General features: G+C 42.2%; 4 protein-coding genes across 4 annotated transcripts in view; 2 read left to right on the top strand and 2 right to left on the bottom strand.

The window, feature by feature from the left end:
• The window catches only part of LOC309550239 (uncharacterized protein), a gene marked incomplete at both ends in the record, with an annotated part of 1,760,330 nt that overhangs the window by 50,904 nt on the left and 1,687,105 nt on the right, over positions 1-22,321 (bottom strand).
• LOC309548816 (uncharacterized protein) overlaps positions 1-22,321 on the bottom strand; it is a 530,695-nt gene that overhangs the window by 205,172 nt on the left and 303,202 nt on the right. The gene's annotated exons all lie outside the window — the stretch shown is intronic.
• Positions 12,692-16,661, top strand: LOC309550791 (gastrula zinc finger protein XlCGF53.1-like). Its single transcript, XM_082251127.1, has 4 exons — positions 12,692-12,799; positions 12,927-13,061; positions 16,324-16,447; positions 16,564-16,661. The coding sequence occupies exons 1-3, from the start codon at positions 12,704-12,706 to the stop codon at positions 16,366-16,368; spliced, it is 276 nt and encodes a 91-aa protein (XP_082107253.1). The 5' UTR covers positions 12,692-12,703; the 3' UTR covers positions 16,369-16,447; positions 16,564-16,661.
• The window catches only part of LOC309548815 (uncharacterized protein), a gene marked incomplete at its 5' end in the record, with an annotated part of 33,648 nt that continues 31,661 nt past the window's right edge, over positions 20,335-22,321 (top strand). The window contains one exon of the mRNA XM_082248753.1: positions 20,335-20,339. Within this exon, the coding sequence (XP_082104879.1) occupies positions 20,335-20,339 (5 nt within the window). The remainder of the gene's footprint in view (positions 20,340-22,321) is intronic.

Raw genomic sequence — 22,321 nt, 5'->3', positions numbered from 1 at the left:
ATAATAGAAGGTGATAGCGCCCTCGATGTGCAATAGATATAAATAGCTTTATACATGAAAATTATAGTAAATAAAGATGTGGAGCTAGACCAAATAATCAATGTATTATCCAACAAGTGACCTGTATGAATTAAAGTCCATAGCTCTAGTAATGGACTAATCCATAGTAAATACATAAAACAAATAACGCCAATCCGTGACACATTATTATTATTATTATTATACAGGATTTATATAGCGCCAACAGTTTGCACAGAGCTTAACAAAATGAAGGCAGACATTACAGTTACACTACAATTTGGTACAAAAGTAATCAGAGGGCCCTGCTCGTTAGAGCTTACAATCTAAAAGGGAGGGTCAATTGATACAAAAGGCAATAGCTGTGGGGGATGAGCTGATGGAGCAAGTGGAACAGTGTTATTAGTTAGTAGCCGGGTAGGCTTCTTTAAAGAGAAGAGTTTTCAGGGATCGTTTAAAGATGGATAGATTAGGGGACAGTCGGACAGATTGGGGTAGAGAGTTCCAAAGAATGGGAGAAGCTCTGGACACATAAATGCAAATATAAATCCAATGTGACTGTTCCCAACTCCAAATATACGGAGTGATTCTGTGAAGGGGATATCTTCCAGTTCCCTCATCACAGAGGCTCTGAGGGAAGATGGCAACTCACCAAAAGTGTTTGACCCCTTTTTACAGGAAGTCAAAAAACTCTGTATAGAGGACCAATTGGTTCCTCGGCTCACACCATACCGCTCCAAAGACCCCTCTGGATGTAGCTAGAGAAGTAAGGATGTACTCCACCAAAGATATTGAAAGGGCTTCTAGTGGAGTCATTTTATTGATGTTTCTTTCAAAGCGATATAAAAGAGATTTTGCACTCACAGGTAACCGTGTCTGCCCTGCACGATGATTGCTACAGCATGTGTGGATGTGAACCGTATGGCGCCGGCGTGCGATCCATGCCTCCCTCTCGGTACTAGGCTTGAAAGGGAAGTCACCTGGAATTCAGGGAAGTGAGGAATCCCCGCTCAGGCATACGTTTCACCGTACTTGGCATCTTCAGGAAGTGACTGTTTCCGGTTTGCATTAATGAATGAGTGGGATTGGTTAAGCTCCTCCAAAATGAGGTGGGGGGGGGGGCAAACATAGGAATAGATGTTTGCCTCTATCAGGATATATTCATCCACACATGCTGGAGGAACCCTGGTGTATAATCAATCGTATATCATTCTGACAAACACCATGATGAAGTATAACATTTTAAAAATGTATTTATGGCGCTTATACAAAACATATAAAAATATAAATATCATCATTTTATGGTTGAGCAGACCACACATGAGGGGTTCTACATTTAGATCTTTGAGATTGCACCTGCCATAAAAAAATAATGTATAATGACTTTGCCCTACAATTAGGACCACGATTGATCTATTTACAAGTCAGATGGCAAAACTGCACTTCACTGAAAAGGGAATGTGAAAAAAAATGAAAGAGAGATAAATGTAAACAAGAGATTTCAAAAAGGAATAAAAACTAAAATATAAAAAATGATGAAATCTCCCTGATTAAGACAATGTAATGGGGAGGACCCCATGCTGTGGTGAGCCCGTTGCATAGTAATAATGAACCTTAATAAAAGTATAAAAAGTTTTCTTAAGAAAAGGAAGTTGAAAATTAGTAATCAGTAATAAAGCAATTTAAATCCATATCAATGTTGAGGCCCTGGGGATACAGTGATTGGAGCCTATATAGCCATTGGGTCTCCATTTGGGAGACCTTTTTGGTCATATTTGTACCTCTCCAATAAGGACGAACTTTGTCTATACCCCACAATCTCAACAGTGACGGGTCCTGGTTGTGTACCGGTTTGAAATGGTTGGAGACATTATGATGTATATACCCCTTTCTAATGTTCTCTATGTGCTCCCCCACCCTTTTGGCTAGTGTTCTTGTGGTGAGACCTATAAATTGGAGGTTGCAAGGACACATGAGTAGATAAGTGACATACCCGCTGTCACAGGTTAGGAGTTGTTTTATCTCATATTTTTTCCCCGTGACAACAGAGGGTTAAACTGTTTCTACTCCTGTTCCTGACCGTTCTACGTGCCTTGCACCTATAAAAACCAGTATGGTCCAAGGTGAGAGGTCTCTTTAGAGGCTGAGTTACATTTAAGGCCAACATGTTGCACAGCCCTGGGGCCCTCCTGTAAATTAAATTAGGTTTATTTGGGAGAGTTTTTTTCAAAGTATGATCCTTTAAAGGTATTGGCCAATATATTTTAACTATTTTTTCTACCTCTCTATAGTGAACATTGAAAACTGTGAGAAATGCACAATTGAACTGGTCCCCTTGTGGGTCCCTATTTTTAGGTATTAGTAGGGTATTTCCATCCAGTAGGCCTACTTGTTCCCTCGTGGTTTCAAGTTGTTGTTTATGATCTCCTTTTTCCAGGAACCTCCCTATCAGCATGTTCGTTTATGTGTGGTAATCATCCTCTTTTTTACAATTCCGCTTTATTCTTTGGAACTGACCCTTTGGAAAAGCCTTCATCCAACTTGGAGGATGAAGGCTTTTCCAAAGGTTACATTATTACTATGTAACGGGCTCACCACAGCATGGGGTCCCCCCCCATTACATTGTCTTAATCAGGGAGATTTCATAATTTTTTATATTTTAGTTTTTATTCCTTTTTGAAATCTCTTGTTTACATTTATCTCTCTTTCATTTTTTTTTACATTCCTTTTTTTTACATTCTTTGGAACTGACCCTTTGGAAAAGCCTTCATCCAACTTGTAGGATGACAACTCCGGGTTGAAATGTATCCATTTTGGTCAGTATCTTTAAAATGTGTACGGGTACTAAGATGATTTTCCAACTTGTAAATTTCCAAGTCAAGGAATTGGATTACCGATGTATGCCATGTACGGGTGCATTTAATATTGTACTCATTGCCTGAGCGAGCGACGTATGGCTACGTCGCTTTGCCCACCAGCGGCAGTGTGCCGCAGTAAATGTACAGTGGGCAGTGCTGAAGTGGTTAAAGGTGATCTCTGTGAGGTTAAAAATTCCTGTAGTTAAGTCTCTTTTTTCCTTTTCTTTTCTGCCACATCTACAACCTCTCCTCCTTTTCCTCCTGTGAGGTGTGGAGTTGGGATGGGGTATTGGGGCCTCCTTCTCAGGATAGGATACTGGTATCCCCCCTTGGTGACTACCCCTCTGGGGGTGTTCTTGCTGGACAATCTTGAAAGGTTCTCTCCATTCCTCCCCTTGTGAATCGTATTTTCTATAGGGTGGTCTACCTCTTCCTCTGTTGTTCCCCCTAGAGTTACCCCTGTGTCTGTGTTTTATTAATAGAGATAAGAGTGATGTCATGTGACCTCCAAGAATCCTCCTCCCCTCTCCGGTCAGGTCTGTGTTTTATTAATAGAGATAAGAGTGATGTCATGTGATCTCCCAGAATCCTCCTCACCTCTCCGGTCAGGTCTGTGTTTTATTAATAGAGATAAGAGTGATGTCATGTGACCTCCCAGAATCCTCCTCACCTCTCCGGTCAGCAGGTAGATGATCTCCAGGGTGAGGTTTAGTATCTTCTCAGTCATGTGACTCCGGTCCTCCTCCATCCTCATTTGATCTATACAGGTCTCCTTGTAGACGGATAACTTTGGGAAAAGAAAGTAAGAATTACCAGTATGTGGATTTTATTGGTCACACAATGGGGGATGGGGATGTAAGGGGGTAATAGGAGGGTTGCTGTACATTTAGGAACTACTGCCCCCATGGGAACACATTTAGTTTGGACTATTTAGAGTTTGCTACATTTTTGAAGTTCTGGGTTCTTGACCTGCCGGATCAGAAATTCCTTTTTCTCTGTTGGGTTTGTTTTTGTTTATGAATTGGATTTAATTAGTATTAGATCTGCAGATAAGGAATGATAAATACAATCCTTCCTTTGAATTGTTTGCTCTGAGGCAGTGCTGTGAGGTCAATGTCGGGTCATCATGATATCCAGGAAGGGGAACTTGCTTACTTTTGGCCGGAGTTGCCAGCTAATCAGGATAATTGCCAGAACTCCGGCTGCAAGGCTCCAATCTCCGGCAGCCTGCTGACTGACAGGAGTGATGTCACTGTCACTCTCTGCTGTAAGAGACGGGATTGGATAGCTGGTGGAGTACAGAGCTGTAGGGGAGGAGTCTCTTCTGTTTTCTCCAATAGCAGCCCAGTGTGGGTAGGAAAAGGACAATATTTGATAGGGGTTTTTCTCTTTGTCTATTTTGTGTCCTGCAACAGATTCCTTGACCAGTGGGATGATGAGGGCTTCCTTCACTTGCTGGTAGTAGTTCTTTAAGGAGTTCAGAAAAGTAAGTGCAGGTGGGGTGGGAGAACCCTCAGAGACCAAGAGCCCATATGAGCCTAAAAGCTCCTTCTTACCTTCGTGCCTCACAGGTCCCCACAGCAATTCAGCTGCACTAACCTCTCAGAGGTCAGATCTAATTGATCTTTATTTTATCACCATATAGAGCATTGAATTACTACCTCCAGAAGAAGCTTAATGCGAAACATGTCGAGCAACTTGGCTCAATTAAATATTGTATTTATGTGCAAACACATCGCTCGATCACCCTGGGAAGGCAGCACATCTACCTGTCACCTTCGGGGGATCATCCCGATGTGAAGTATCACTTACTTTACCATGTTACCTCAATAATCTGTACTTGTTCGATATAACTCAGCAATGTGATTGCTATATATCTTAGATGTTTTGTGCATTCACACCTTTTTTGAGGCGATGTATATGTTAATTTTGTTTTTTCTTTTGGCGTTTTAAAAGTGTGAATTAATAAAATGTTTATGTTTTATATACCCAGTGCCTTTAAAGTCCATGTTCTTTCTCAACGTTCCTATTTAACCTCTCAGAGTTGTTCACCCCTATCACTTACTAGGAGGCCGCCAGAGTCCTTCTGCTACACTATCCCCCCTGAAATCAACCCTCAGAGGCTCTCAGAGTCCTTTAGTCCCACTAATTCTTCAGAGGTACCTCAGCTCCTCTAGTTTACTCAGAACCAGTGGCTGAACTACCGCGGTCGTGAAATTCACGTAAAAGTCACACCTGCAACCTGGCCCAGGTGTTACACCAATGCGGTGGGGGGCACCAAGACTGCAGGAAGGATCCTGCTACCGGAGTAAAGAATCCTGGGATTAGTGGAGGCTCCTCCATTGATCGCTGTAACAGACCCAACCGAGACAGAGACTTTTGTAGAGGACTAGAGGCAAGCCTCCTACTCACTGATTATGGCACATTGAGAGAGCAGATCATTCTCTAATAATAGACAACCCCATATTGGAGGCTGATAGGGAGGCTTGGATTAATTCTCTGAATAAAGACAATAAGGCTTCCCTTCTGGAGTGGATGGAGAGGTGTATTATTAATCTTTTACAGGTTAATAGTCAGAGGGAATATGGTGGCCCTCCTGCAGACTGGGTTGGAGAGGCTCCTTCACTTAGGACAGAAAGATTTATCGAAGATATCCCTCAAGAGATCTATAGATAAATTTATTGCACCTTTTCAGACTGCTGGAACATTGCATGAGTTTTGACTCATAGACTGTTGTAGGCTGTTGCCGGACAGTCGGAGGTGGGGTGATATGTGTGTCTCTCCCATTGTGTGCCTCCTAGATGTGAATTCTCATTGTTAATTGAGTCACGTACAGTTTCTGTCTGTTGGCTAACTTTTGGAGGTTCCTACATGATGAGATTAGTTTTGTGTCAACTCTACCTCATTATCTAAACCAGTGTGTGATGTTTTGGGTAAATATTTAGTTTTATTGTTCATGTGGTGACTGACCTAATTTTGAAGTGTATAAAAACAAAAAAAACTGTATTTCTGTTCAATAAACAGCCATTCCTTTGGTTCTAACTCAACATCTTGTGTGTGTGTATGGTGCTTGGGGTAAAAGGCTGGTATTAGCTCTTGATCTCCTAGAAGGATTTGGAGGGCAGGAGGCAGAAGAAACCAAGCTGTGCCAGGCTTTCCAAGAAGGATTGCTAAGAACAGGTTGTGCAGCGCATTCAGCCTTTGCAGAGTCCCCTCCATACAGAGCCCCCTTGCTGTCCCTGATCTGCCCCCAATGTGGGCTCAACACCCTCCAACATTAGCCAATGGGAAATTAACTGACGGAGAGAGCCTAGGACCAGTGGGTCAGGGAGGCCCTTCATGGTTTCTTGCACCAAGGCCCTGAAGGTTCTAGTTAAGCCTCTGCTCAGAGCCCTCAGTATTTTCCTCCCTCTGACAATGATGGAACATTCTTCATGGCAGGCTGGGGAATGTTTTCTTCCTCCTGACCAGCAATGTAAGGGGCTCTATGCTCCACACTCCTGACCCCTGCACTCCATCATTGTGTTGGCTGCATATTGTAATGATTGCCCATTGGCTGCCTGTGTGGTGTAATCATTGCCCTTTGTAGGTGATGTATGGTCAGGATGGTCATTGTCTTCTCTATTTATTGTCAGTGCTGTTTGTTTAGAGGAACAAATTACTAGAATATATCTCCAAAATGAAGAGAATGTTCCAGCCCCATAAATGGGGAAATGCTCTGACCCTGAAGGGGGTTAATCTACAAATAATAAATGTTTGGGCAGCGCTTGCACTATGGACAAAATATCTCAATCCTCAACACGATAATTCCAATAAAACTTTCTGATAACAAAGTGTCAGACAACTCCTGGGGTAATCTGGCAGCCTCGGATGTAGATGACTAGGTGTGCTGGGCTCTGTAGTCCCACAGAGTTTGTGGGGCCTGTGAAGCAACAGACATCTCTACAGCAGTAAATGGGGAATACCAGCATAAAGAGCAGAAGAGCGAATCCCCCACCAGGTACCCAGTCACAGATACTCCGGTGGATGGCGGACCGGATACCGCTTAGATATAAATAGAGAGGGCGCTCTCCTAACCTGGTGATATCCGATGTGTTTGGACTGAAAATCACCAATCTTTGTCCAGGAGGGCTATTGGTAGGTGAGGAGGTCTTAAAAAGTGTTCCCCCCCCCGCCCAGATTCCTTAATCATTTATAGCCAAGAACTGCATCTTCTATATCATCATATATCACTAAATTCATACAAAACTTTATTTATAATCATCAATAACTGGTAATATGATATAAAAATGCAGATCATAGATTCCCTTATTGCAATATACGAGGTTAATCTAGGTTTCCACCCTATATATGTTTGTATCATCATCTGCTGGCGATAAAAGAGGACGGACATGACCGGGGGGGGGGGGGGGGGGGGATGGGGGTTACTGGGTGTAAATAGAAAATAAGATCTTATTACCTCCTCTGCTGCCACTTCCAGCAACATCTCTGCTCTACTTCCTCCCAACTCACCTCTCACCCGGAAGTTCCTGTCTGTACTGACATCACTTCCTGTCTGTCTTCCATAGAGACTTCCTGTCTGGGTAGAAGTGAGATCACCACCTTGTGGAGCTCAGAGGAACTGCAGCCCTGAGAACTGTCTGGTAGTGTGAACACGGCCTTGTGTTGTGTGTGTATGTACTGTATATGCTTATAGACGGGTCATCTCCACTCCCACCAAGGGGGAGAGAAATATATTACTGCCTAGTCCAGCATTTCTCAGTCAGGGTTCCTCCAAAGCTATTGTGGAGCCACTTATTAGGAGGGTGATGGAGGTCTGGGGAGCACACAATCTGAGTGTGAGCACCAAGAGAGCACACAATTGTTCTTTGGGGAAGGAGGTGTTTTGTAGTCCACTACACATGGTTTGCTGGAGCATATACTGAGATATGGTGGACGAAGCTCTGGAGGTTTGGAGACATTTATTGGTGGAGATATCATTTATTGAAGTATGAAGGAGACGTTGGATGGACTGTGATATCACTTTATGGTTGATCACTGGATACTGATGAGGTGAAACGCGTCGATTTATCACAGATGTTGTCACATCTTTTACTTTGATTATAAGAGGGCGAAATTTATGGATATGAGGGGAGGGGTCATCTAGGGAAATAGCGAGTGGGAAAACTAGTTGTTGAGGATTTGAATAGTAAACTCCTTCATTGTTCCTGGTCAGCTGGGGAAATATTGACTCCCAGACCTTCCCAGCCAGAAAACTGGTTGGAGGATTGGAATAGTAATCTCCTTCATTGTTCTCAGCTGGGAGTGTCGGGGGTTTCATTGACTTGTACCCAACTTCACTTCCACAACAAACTCTTCTCTAGGAATCTATGAATTGGGGGATAGATTGTGTCTGTGGCCCCAAAATTACCTGCACTGGGTTTTTTACTGACATTTTCTGTTTCCTAATCCATTGCGCTAATATCGTGTGACATAAAACATTGGAACTGCCGCCATTTTATTCTCTAATAGGGAAATTGGTGCTAATATGCTGCAGGAGATCTGCTGAGACATACAAAGGGAAATGGGTGCTAATTGGCTGCGGCGGATCTACTGAGACATAGAAAGGGAAATAGGTGCTAATAGGCTGCAGGAGAACTGTTGAGACACAGAAAGGGAAATAGGTGCTAATAGGCTGCAGGAGATCTGATAAGAAAAAAGGAGGGGGTTGAAATGAAGCAGATCTCCTGCAGCCTATTAGTATCTATTTCCTCTGCTGAGAATAAAATTGTGGTGGAATTATTTTTTCCTTTATTTCATTTCATTTTTCTTACTAAGTTGTGTGTTCATTTACTGCCCACCTGAACATTATACCACCCACCATGACATTATACCACCCACCATGACATTATACCACCCACCCGAACATTATACCACCCACCATGACATTACACCACCCACCAGAACATTATACCCACCCACCAGAACATTATACCCATACACCAGAACTCCACCAGACAAAGCATCACACTGCCTCCGCCGGCTTGTCTTCTTCCCATAATGCATCCTGGTGCCATCTCTTCGCCCACATCCCTTGCAGCCCCATATACAACAAACTGCAATGCCCATTTCTTTGCTTTAAAAAAACAACAACTTCAGGGAAAACATGTTTACTTGCTGCCAAATATACCCCGCCCACTTCCAGATGCCATTGTAATGAGATAATCTATATTATTCACTTCACCTGTCAGTGGTCATAATGTTATGGCAGATCGGTGTACAGTACATACACACTACAATATGTGGATACATTCATCTATAAAGTGTTAGGTGTTTAAAATAATATTCTCTACAGATCTACTGCTTCCACTTCACACCTACTTCATTCATATCATAATAGTGGCTGCTATATTAAATAAACTAAAAACCTGTGAAAATTCATGTAATCATACAATAATTTGTGCTCAATATAGTGTTCTCTGCAAGTCCACTGCTTCCACTTTGCATCTACTTCAATGAATTCATTTTGCTAAATTAAATCCACAAATGAATGAAAAGTTGATAAGGTGTGAAAGTTCTCTGTGCTCCAAACTGTGCCAGCTGTAGTGTAGCCACGCCTTCTTCCACCTCTTACACACGTGATGGTGAGGGCTCCCCCTTATTAGTGCTTCCCCACTCACCAGAGCAATATGACTCCCAGCTTTTCAGCTACCAGAGTCACAAACATCCTTCACACTCTCCTCACCTCCGATGGCAAAGGAACTGGATCCTCCTCGCTCACTCCTGCAAGTCTGCTGTGCTTTCTGTCAGTCTCCCTCCTAGACTCAGCTTCCTCCTCCGACCGCTGTTCCAGAAGGAGCTCCGCCTCTTCATACACACTCAGGGAGGAGAGAAAGGGGAAGGATATACAGTACATACACACACAGCACAAGGCCGTGTTCACCAGATGTTTCTCAAGGCTGCAGTTCCTCTGAACTCCATAAGGTGGTGATCTCACTTTTACCTAGACAGGAAGTCTCTATGGAATACAGACAGGAAGTGATGTCAGGTACAGACAGGAAGTTCTGGGTGAGAGGTGAGTAAGGAGGAAGTTGAGAGGAGACGTTGATGGAAGAGGCAGCAGAGGAGGTAATAAGATCTTATTTTCTATTTACACCCAGTAACCCCCCGTCATGTCCGTCCTCTTCCTCCATAGTCACTGTGACATCTTTTATCTCCAGCAGATGATGATACACACATATATAGTGTGGAAACCTATATTAACCCCTTCAGGGTTAGAACATTTCCCCACTTTCGGGGCCGGAACATTCTCTTCATTTTGGAGATAAATTCTAGTAATATGTTCCTCTAAACAAACAGCACTGACAATAAATAGAGAAGACAATGACCATCCTGACTAGAGATGGGCTCGGGCGTGTTCAAGTTTGCACGTACCCGATCCCACCAGGAAGCCGACACTGCACTCCGCTAATCACAGGCAGTGAGACATTTCCCGATCCACTGCCTGTGATTAGTGGACTGCAGTGTCGGCTTCCTGGTGGGATCGGGCACGTGCAAATTTGAACACGCCCGAGCCCATCTCTAATCCTGACCATACATGGCCTACAAAGGGCAATTATTACACAACACAGGCAGCCAATGGGCAGTCATTACAATATGCAGCCAACACAATGATGGAGTGCAGGGGTCAGGAGTATGGAGCATAGAGCCCCTTACATTGCTGGTCAGGAGGAAGAAAACATTCCCCAGCCTGCCATGAAGAAAATGTTCCATCATTGGTGTCAGAGGGAGGAAAATACTGAGGGCTCTAAGGGAAGTAGAGGAGCTGAGGGGATGTGAGGGTTTAGTAAAGCTGGAAGACTTTAGGGGCCTCTGTATGTAATGTATCTGAAGGACTGAAGTCTGAAGGACTCTGAGAATCTTGAGAGGTTAGTCAGGCTTCAGGGCTCTGAGGGAATAGGGGGCTGGAGGGCTCAGGCGACTCTGAGGGACAGAGGGGGGGTCTATGATTGTCCTCCCACCCTACCTGCACTTATTTATCAGACCTTACAGAACTGGCAATCTTAACCATCTTATTGTCCCACTGGTCATGTGATTTGTTCTGGAATATTATGTAAGATGAAGAAGAGAATTCCATCATTCGTTGGTGAGCACTTGTTCTTAGAGGAGTTCTGTTTCAGCTGCAAACCAGCTCAGAAACCAAACAAATCCAACAGAGAAAGGGGAAATTCTGGTCTGGCAGGCTAAGAGGGTCCAAGGTCCTCCAAGATGTAACAAATCCAAAACAGTCCAGATTAAGGCCTCTTGCACACGATACTCCTGTTTGAGCATCTCGCAGCTTGAAAAAGCTCAGTACAGCTTTTTCTTTTTTTCTCTGAGCTAAAATAAAGCCCATTAATTGTAATGTGCCTGTGCACACAGGCGTGTAAACAAGCGCTGTGCATTCTTCAGTAAAACAAAATAGAAAAATCTGCATTTTTGGTCAGTATTTTAAGCCTTTATGCACGCAAATACACACCAATACGCTTGAATACACGCAAATACATAAAAAAAAAAAAAAGTCAGGAAAAACTAGATGCTCAAACAGGAGTATTGTGTGCAAGAGGCCTTAACCACTTGCTGACTGCCGCAAGTAGATATACTACGGCGGTCAGCCCCTCAGAGGCAAAGTGACATATATAAACGTCACTAGCCTGTGAGGCTCTGGGGAGCGAGCGCCCGCCGCCAGAGGCGTGCTCCCGCGCGGTCACAGACCCCCCCCGCGTGTGACCGGCAGACCCGATGTCCGCCGGTCACTCTGCGATCGTCGCTGCAGAGGGAGAAAGTCAGGCGGCTAGTGTAAACAAGCCGCCTGTCATTCTTCCCTGTGTAGAAACACTGATCATACGGTTCTACTATGTAGGACCGTTGATCATTGTTCCTACAGCTCAAGCCACAGCCAATCACAGTTAGAATCACGCCCTTAGGGACACACACAGCCCCTCCCCCTCAAATAAAGTTAACCCCTTCACTACCAGTGTATTTTTACAGTAACAGTGCATATGTATAGCACTAATTACTGCAGTAATGTCACTGGTAACCCCAAAAGTATCAAAAATGTCAGTCAAGGGTCCTATCTGTCCGCCGCAATGTCACAGTACCGCAAAAAAAATCGCAGATCGCCGCCATTACGCGTTAAAAAAACCCAACAAAAATGACAAAAATCTTTCCCTTTGTTAGTAAATGCGATAACTTTTGCGCAAACCAATCAAAATACGCTTTTTGCGATTTTTTTTTTTTTTACCAAACATATGTAGCATAAAACAAATTGGCCGAAAATGTTAAAAAATTTTGATTTTTAAATTTTTTTGGGGGGGAATTTCATATAAAAAAATGTGAAAAATAGTTATTTTTGCAAAATTGACGCTCTTTTTTTGTTTATAGCGCGTGATCAAAAAATCGCACAGGTGATCAAATACCACCAAAAGAAAGCTCTGTTTGTGGGAAAAAAAGGACGTCAAATTCGTTTAGGTACAGCGTCGCACGACCATGCAATTGTCCGTTAAATTCACGCAGTGCCAAATCGCAAAATACCCCCTGGTCAGGAAGGGGGTAAAATTTTCCGGGGCTTAAGTGGTTAATGGGCTGTATTTTAGCAAAAAAAAAAAAAAGTCTGTACTGAGCTTTTTCTAGCTACAGTGTGCAAGAGGCCTAAATGTATTCTCATGGGGACAGAAGTTCTTAAATGTACAGCAACTCTCCTATTACTGCCCCTCACATCCACATATTATTGTGACCAATACCATCCAAATAATTCTTACCTTCATTTCCCAAAGTTATCCATCTACAAGGAGACCTGTATAGATCAAATGATGGCACCAATGAGGATGGAGGAGGACCGGAGTCACATGACTGAGAGGATACTAAACCTCACCCTGGAGATCATCTACCTGCTGACTGGAGAGGTAAGGAGGATTCTGGGAGGTCACATGATACCATTCTTATCTCTAATAATAATACACAGACCTGACCAGAGAGGTGAGGAGGATTCTGGGATTCTAACATGATATTCCTATTGGTTCTTTAATACAGAGATTTTCTCCTCTGAAGTCAGGTGATCATATGACCATCACAGTGCCTCCATGTGACTCCCTAAAACCTGAGAGACACAACATGCAGAAGATTCTAGAAGTCACCAAAAAGATGATGGAGCTGCTGACAGGAGAGGTGAGCGGTGCTGGGAATTCTGAGACATTAGAAATATGGGGCAAAAATTCGGCAAGAAATACGGGGCAACTTAGGAAACAGTGACCATAGGTCAATTAGTTTCAGTATTAATCATAGTAATAGGAAACACAAGGGCAATATAAGAACACTGAATTTCAAAGGAGTCAATTTCCCAAAACTGCACTCTCTGCTAGAAAATATCAAATGGGATAGAACCCTGGGAACAAAGAACATGGAGGAAAAATGGGAGTGCTTCAAGAGCATACTAAACAAAGGGATTGGCCAGTGCATTCCAAAGGGAAATAAATTTAAAAGATCAAAACTAAACCCTGTGTGGCTAAACTCCAACATAAAAATGCATATTAATACTAAAGGAAAGGCCTTCAAAAAATACAAGGCTGAGGGGTCATTGGCAGCATTCAAGCATTACGAGTGTAATAAGAAATGTAAAGCTGAAATCAAGGCAGCTAAAATAGAACACGAGAGACATATAGCAGAAGAGAGTAAAAAGAACCCCAAAAAATTATTTAAATATATAAACAGTAAGAAAGCGAGGCCAGAACACATTGGCCCCATAAAAGACGACAAAGGAGATTTGGCCACAGAGGACAGAGAAAAGGCGGAAGTGTTAAATAATTTCTTCTCTTCAGTCTTCACAAAAGAATCGGGGGGCTACACTAACCCAGCTTGTAAGGTCAAACTAAACAACACACCTCAGGAAATACCGCCATGGCTAACAGAAGATAGACTTAGAACTAAACTAGAGAAACTTAACTGGTTGCCGACCGCCGCAAGTACATATACTGCGGCGGTCAGCCCCGGCCAGGCAAAGTGACGTATATATACGTCACTAGCCTGTCACTAGCTTGTGAGCCAATAGCGGGCGAGCGTGCGCCCGTGGAGACGCGCTTCCGCCCCGGCTCGTTCCCGAACAAGTCCGTGCATGTCACTCGCGATCGTCCGCCATGAAGGGAGAAAGGCACAAAGCCGCCTGTCATTCTCCCCTGTGTAAAAATGGAGATCATACGGTTCTACTATGTAGGACCGTTGATCTCTGTTCTGTTACACCAGTAGCCATGTCCCATCACAGTTAAAAGCACGCCACTAGGGACACACTTAACCCCTCCTTCCCCAATAAAGTTAACCCCTTCCCTGCCAGTGTCATTTTTACAGTAACAGTGCATATGTATAGCACTGATTACTGTAGTAATGTCACTGGTACCCCCAAAAGTGTCAAAAATGTCAGTCAGGGGTCCGATCTGTCCGCCGCAATGTCTCAGTCCCGCAAAAAAAAATCGCAGATCGCCGCAATTACGCGTTTAAAAAAAAAAACAAAAATGACAAAAATCTTTCCCTTTGTTAGTAAACGCAATAACTTTTGCGCAAACCAATCAAAATACGCTTATTGTGATTTTTTTTTTACCAAGCATATGTAGCAAAAAACAAAGTGGCCAAAAATGTTAAAAAATTTTGATTTTTACATTTTTTTGGGGGGGAATTTCATATAAAAAATTTGAAATATATTGTTATTTTTGCAAAATTGTCGCTCTTTTTTTGTTTATAGCGCATGATCAAAAAATCGCACAGGTGATCAAATACCACCAAAAGAAAACTCTGTTTGTGGGAAAAAAGGACATCAAATTTATTTAGGTACAGCGCCGCACGACCGCGCAATTGTCCGTTAAAGTCACGCAGTGCCGAATCGCAAAATAGGCCCTGGTCAGGAAGGGGGTAAAATCTTTCAGGGCTTAAGTGGTTAACATAAATAAATCACCGGGACCGGATGGCTTGCACCCGAGGGTTCTTAAAGAGCTCAGCCAGGTGATTGCCAGACCATTATTCTTGATCTTTAAGGATAGTTTATACACGGGTATGGTGCCAGCTGATTGGAAAAAAGCCAACGTGGTACCAATATTTAAAAAGGGGCCGAGATATATCCCGGGTAACTATAGGCCGGTCAGCCTAACATCAGTAGTCTGCAAGATTTTGGAGGGGATGTTAAGGGACCACATACAAGACTTTAGTAATGAAAACTGTATTATTAGTAGTAATCAGCACGGATTCATGAAAAATCGTTCTTGCCAAACCAATCTATTAACCTTCTACGATGAAGTGAGCTGCCACCTAGATAAAGGTAAGCCTGTGGATGTGGTGTATCTGGATAAAGGAAGGTCTGTGGATGTGGTATATCTGGATAAAGGTAAGCCTGTGGATGTGGTGTACCTGGACTTCGCGAAGGCCTTTGACACCGTTCCCCACAAACGCTTATTGTTCAAAACTAAGGAAGGTAGGTGTGGACCATAGGGTGAGTACCTGGATAGAGAACTGGCTCCAGGGGAGGTTGCAAAGGGTGGTGATTAATGGGGAGTACTCAGATTGGGCGGATGTGGAAAGTGGGGTCCCCCAGGGGTCTGTCCTGGGGCCAAATCCTGTTTAATTTATTCATAAATGTTCTAGAGGAGGGGATATCGAGTACAATCTCAGTATTTGCGGATGATACTAAACTAAGCATGCCAATATCTTCTGGGGGTACTGGTAGACAACAGGCTTGGCAGTGGCATGCAATGCCAAGCCGCTGCAAGCAAAAGCCAACAGAATACTGGGATGTATAAAAAAGGGGATTCACTCCAGAAATAAAGAGATTATTCTCCCTCTCTACAAGACTCTGGTCCGGCCACATCTGGAGTATGCTGTCCAGTTCTGGGCACCGGTCCTCAGGAAGGATGTGCTGGAACTGGAGAAAGTCCAGAGAAGGGCAACAAAAATAATTAGGGTAATGGAGGACATCAGCTATGAGGAAAGACTACAAGCACTGAACCCTAGCATATGGAAAAACCTATTCAGAGAAAGGGAATACAATAAGACACGTGGCCACTCACTAAATCTAGAGGAAAGGAGGTTTAACCTTAAAATACGTAAGGGGTTCTTTACTGTTAGAGCAGTAAGGATGTGGAATTCTCTTCCGCAAACAGTCGTATCAGCAGGGAGCATTGATAGTTTCAAAAAACTATTAGATGGGCACCTTAAAGACCACAACATAGAGGGGTATACAATGTACAACATAGAGGGGTATACAATGTACAACATACAGGGGTATACAATGTACAACATACAGGGGTATACAATGTACGGTTAACAGCAAACACACACACATCATAGGTTGAACTGGATGGACTGATGTCTTTTTTCAACCTCACTAACTATTATCCAGTAACAGACAAGGGATGTGTCTGGATGGTGACTGTATCATTGTGTGTGTCAGGTTCCTATAAGGTGTCAGGATGTCACTGTCTATTTCTCCATGTAGGAGTGGGAGTATTTAGAAGGACACAAGGATCTCTACAAGGATGTCATGATGGACAATCAGCCGCCCCTCACATCACCGGGTAAGAGGAGACTTTATTGTAAAGGAGAGAGCAGTACGGAGGATCCACCTAGATCCCCCATCATCTGATAAACACATAGAAACAATGTATTCAGTCAGTGTGTGTGTTTCCTACAGATGGATCCAGTAATGGGAACCCACCAGAGAGATGTCCCCGTCCTCTGTATTCCCGGGATTCCACACAGGAAGGTCACACCATCCCTCACCATCATCAGGTAGATGAGGAACAATCACTGATAGTATCATTAGGATCTGTACATTATCTGCATTGTTACCATTGATGTCATTTTTATTATATATTCAGAGTGGAAACCTCGGGGATTATAATATTGTTGTTAAAGAAGAGTATAAAGAGGAGGATGAGGAGTATGGGGTGATGGAGGAGTTTTCAGAAGGACACAAGGATATGATGGAGCCACCTAATACCAGGAACCCACCAGAGAGATGTCCCCGTCCTCTGTATTCCCGGGATTCCACACAGGAAGGTCACACCATCCCTCACTGTTACAAGGTTGGTGGGACGGAGCATCTAGAGCATGGACTTATTGAAGTGATATTTTTAAATATGATGTCACAATATTTAAGTTTATGTTTTACAGAGGACCTCTTCTATTATTTTCTTGATTTAGAGTGAAGATCCAATCGATATAGAATTTGAGGTTAAAGCAGAAGAAGAAGAGAGGTATGTGAGGGATAATCAGCAGTCTATGGAGGAGGATGGAATAACGGGGACATTTATAGAGGAGGACACTCCTACAGAGATCAGCACAGGTGGGTCATTTATAGGGATATTCGGATCGGATATCGGCCTCGATACTGGCAAAATAGCTGGATCGGGGATCGGTAAAATTTAGCGGACCCACGGGCCGATCCGGGGCGTCACTACTATGTTGCATGTTAATGCTATTCTCCAGGCTTCTGACCCTCCCTTAATCACTTCAATTGGAGAAAAAAAAACTTTTACTCATCTAATTCTACAGTTGCAGGCATTCTTCTTCTGTTTATGGGGGGGGGGGGTTCGTCTTTCTTTCGGTATTCACATCACTGGCTGTGTGATGTGGACATTTCCTATTGGATGTCCAGCAGCAGGATTTAGAAGAGTGACATCAGCGAAAGGAGGTGGCACTGGCATATCTGCAGTGCTAAATTTACCGTTTAGTAAGTTTTGTTATAAGGTATCTGCCAATCCCGATCCGGAAGTATTATTTTGTTATATTATTCACAAAATGAATCAGCGCTAATGGAATGAAATCTCAAAGGTTCTAGGAGAGCTGACTTTGCATCATGCTATAAAAATCCTGAATAAAACGTAAAATAAAAACAATAGGACTTGGACTTGCGTTATCACTGGTGGGCCTGAAACATATCAGACCAAAACACTCTCTTCAACAATTCGGGTAAAATATATAAAATCAACCAAAATATCGCATCATGTGGTCAATGTCGCAAAATCAAGCATATATCTGTCTTCAATCTCAGAATCTAAAACCGATCATCATAAAAACAGCCAAACTAGCACAACATGCGATCAACGTTGCAAAGAAACATGTGTGTGTCTGCCTTCAATCCAAAAGCCAAATGATCGCTGAACACATCCAAAAAACAAATGGTATCAGAAGATGATGAATAAATTAGATGAATAAATTATGTATGAGTGATGAATCCACGTGTTCCAATATTAATCTAAGTGTATAAACTAATGTATAAAATCTATATATAAAAATCATACAATATTAAAATAAATAGATATCTGTAAAAAACAAAAATTCAATAGTTTAAATTTAAAAGTGCAGATAAGTGTTGAAAGTCTGTGATAGTGAAATTTTATCTCTCAATAAGGATAAATTAATAATGAATGAATAAATAGATGATAAATAAATATATATAAATAAAGTCCTTGTGCAATAATTGATGTGGAAAAAAAGGGGATAATAACCGTGCTAAAGGTGACAAAGAAATAAGTGAAGCAGCGACTTCAAGTGTGACCACACCCTCAAATCAATATAAATACAATAAGTCACGCTAAAATGATATAGAACAAAATAAATGTCCAACAAGCAAAATGTCCCAAATTGTGAACGTGAATGAAGAAATAATGTTGAAAATCTTGATCAGCACACAAAGCAATCTAAAGTCCCTTAGGAAATGTGCTTAGCAGACAGGCACTTAAAAATTGCGAAATTCATATGCCAAGGTGACTTGATTGCGTGGAGTTTCATCCAAGGAGACGTTATCAAAGGTTTTGATAACGTCTCCTTGGACGAAACGCCGTTAGGTCACGGCGTGCTGACGTCATCCCCGGAAGCGCATTGAGGGAGCGGATGTGCTTTGCCGTCCGGCCGGCGGCTCCACATTCCTTCGTGTTTTTATCTACTATCACTTGTAAGTGTTTTTCTTTTAATAATAAATAGTTTTTGAAGATTTTACACTATTGGCGCCTTTCTCTTTGTCCGGGCTGGTCTGGTTCCATCCATTGGCAATACCCTGGTCCCTGAGATTTTATATTGGCTACATCCACTGGCATCATTCTGGTCCCTGAGTTTGTCTGCTTATACGTCGGGGGAGCGCATAGAGCAACTACATCTTGTGCATCATAATTTGTGATCTGGTAAGAGGCTTATGGTGTCCTTGGGTGTCACGTTGGTGATTAGATGTACTCGGATTATATCTGAATTCTGCTGATCATATATCTTAATCTGGTAAGAGGCTTTACGTTCGGTGGTGGTTCTTCCTCATCACTGGGATAGATATCTATGTTTGTGATATATTTTTCTGGTAAGCAGCTTCACAATTGGTGACGGATACTCACACTTTATGTGGTGGAATTGTTTTTGGATTATTTTCAACACTTATTGTACGGTATCACGCTATGTAGTATTCTTCTTTTTTATATGATTTATGACACTTTCACATCGAGTATTCAATGCTGAAACTCCACGCAATCAAGTCACCTAGGCATATGAATTTCGCAATTTTTAAGTGCCTGTCTGGTAAGCACATTTCCTAAGGGACTTTAGATTGCTTTGTGTGCTGATCAAGATTTTCAACATTATTTCTTCATTCACGTTCACAATTTGGGACATTTTGCTTGTTGGGCAATAATTGATGTGACTGTTAGTGATCAAATAAAGTCCATGGTGCTCAAATAAATAAAGTGACAATTGGTGATTTATCTTTAAAACAATTTGGTGAAGTTCCAGTGATGTGATCCGAAGTGAGCAGAAATCATTTTAGGTGCAATGGCCGCTCACCTCATTGCACCATTACAGGCGCTTTTTGCTGGTATATGACCCTGGAATAGGGATGCTGGATTTCCTTAATAGGCTTGTAGTTATGCTGGTGTCCACTATTATAGATATCGATGACTACTGACTTCCACTGCTTCCTCAATATCAGCCTTTCACAATGAATGCTCCAATGCTCCCCGTGTACTCAAAGAAATATATTGATATCCATAGTGAAGTATGTCATAAAATCAATATTTATTCAAAAAACATAGAACACTCACATTTAAAATGACGATAACAGGCAGCCGCACTAATGCATCAATAATCCTCTGGGTACTTCCGGCTACGGCCGTCACGGATCCCTTGATAAAGTCACATGGTTTGTGACCCAGAGGATTATTACCACATTAGTGCGGCTGCCTGTTATCGTCATTTTAAATGTGAGTGTTCTATGTTTTTTGAATAAATATTGATTTTATGACATACTTCACTATGGATATCAATATATTCATTGGGAAATGCTGATATTGAGGAAGCAGTGGAATTCAGTAGTCATCGATATCTATAATAGTGGACACCAGCATAACTACAAGCCTATTAAGGAAATCCAGCATCCCTATTCCAGGGTCATATACCAGCACAAAGCGCCTGTAATGGTGCAATGAGGTGAGCGGCCATTGCACCTAAATGATTTCTGCTCACTTCGGATCACATCACTGGAACTTCACCAAATTATTTTAAAGAGAAATCACCAATTGTCACTTTATTTATTTGAGCACCATGAACTTTATTTGATCACTAACAGTCACATCAATTATTGCACAAGGACTTTATTTATATATATTTATTTATCATCTATTTATTTATTCATTATTAATTTATCCTTATTGAGAGATAAAATTTCACTATCACGGACTTTCAACACTTATCTGCACTTCTAAATTTAAACTATTGAATTTTTGTTTTTTACAGATATCTATTTATTTTAATATTGTATGATTTTTATATATAGATTTTATACATTCGTTTATACACTTAGATTAATATTGGAACACGTGGATTCATCACTCATACATAATTTATTCATCTAATTTATTTATCATCTTCTGATACCATTTGTTTTTTGGATGTGTTCAGCGATCATTTGGCTTTTGGATTGAAGGCAGACACAGTATGGTTATGAGTAAGCGACGGGGAATGTCGTGAAACGCGTCAACCTATACATCTGCTTGTACACTGTCTGTCTTTATTTGATCTTACTTGAAGAATAAAGGAAACACTCTTTGATTTCATAAAAATACCAACCAGAGTGCAGTCATACTTCTTCATACTTTGAAGGCAGACACACACATGTTTCTTTGCGACGTTGATCGCATGTTGTGCTAGTTTGGCTGTTTTTATGATTATCGGTTTTAGATTCTGAGATTGAAGACAGATATATGCTTGATTTTGACCACATGATGCGATATTTTGGTTGATTTTATATATTTTACCCGAATTGTTGAAGAGAGTGTTTTGGTCTGATATGTTTCAGGCCCACCAGTGATAACGCAAGTCCAAGTCCTATTGTTTTTATTTTACGTTTTATTCAGGATTTTTATAGCATGATGCAAAGTCAGCTCTCCTAGAACCTTTGAGATTACATTCCATTAGCGCTGATTCATTTTGTGCATAATATTTCTGTCAGTATTTGGTGAAAATACCAGTATTGGCTGCTGATGGACTTTGTCCTAATCTCATATCTACCATTTAAATGGAGATTTACCATTCATAATACACCAATAGCTCATCCGCAGTCCCTCTCATTCTGATACCTAAGTGGCAGCGCATATATCACCTTTTTCTTTTCTATATTATTTTGTTATAAGCTCACAAAACAGTACTTCCGGATCGGTATCAGGATCAGCGGTTTCACAAAGCCAAAGATCGGGATCGGGACCAGAAAAGTCGGATCGGTGCATCACTAGTCATTAACACTAAATACATTCTCCACCCATACTGCTCACTGATTGGTCCAGAGTAGGGCAAGGACTGGGTGATATCAGCCTGTAATACCCTGGTCACTTTCCTGAGCTGTGTTCCCCATCCTGTATTCCTGCATTTCTCTCGGATAATCTTCCTTCTCTGTGCTGCAGACACAATTTATGTATCTAGACTGGATTTATGGAGATTCTGGGGTTCAGCTGGCAGCAAAATGTTCATTTTCACCAGAAGAGTTACTAGATCTAGGCACCTGGGGTCAGAGTCGGGACAAGGGGTGGGCAGGAGGGGGCGGCTGCCCTGGGCAATGTGGTATCATGTGAGGTGGGGGTGGAGGGGGGGTGGGGCCACCTCAAGGAAATTGAGGGGGGAAGGGGTCTGTGTTGGGAGGAGGAATTTAAGGAGCAGCAGGGGCTAAGAATTGTTATAGGAAGGGAAATTTGGGTGTGTGCTAGAAGTGATGATTCATGGGTGATTTGTGTTGGGAGGGGTGGGAGAAGGGGATTTGTGCTAGGAGGGTCAATTTTGGGGGAATTGTACTAGAATAGGTGATATGGTAAAGGGGGGATTTGTACTAAGGGGAGAATATATTTTGGAGGGGGGGCAGGATTTGTGCTAGTAGGGATGTGCGGGCTAATCATGCAGATTAGTGCCCAATGTTTTGTTTT

The sequence above is a fragment of the Pelophylax lessonae genome (genome assembly GCF_965119305.1).
Source record: "Pelophylax lessonae genome assembly, chromosome: 3".
Lineage (NCBI taxonomy): Eukaryota > Metazoa > Chordata > Amphibia > Anura > Ranidae > Pelophylax > Pelophylax lessonae.
Note: the sequence above shows the minus strand (reverse complement) of the source record. Positions and strands in the feature narration are given on the sequence as shown.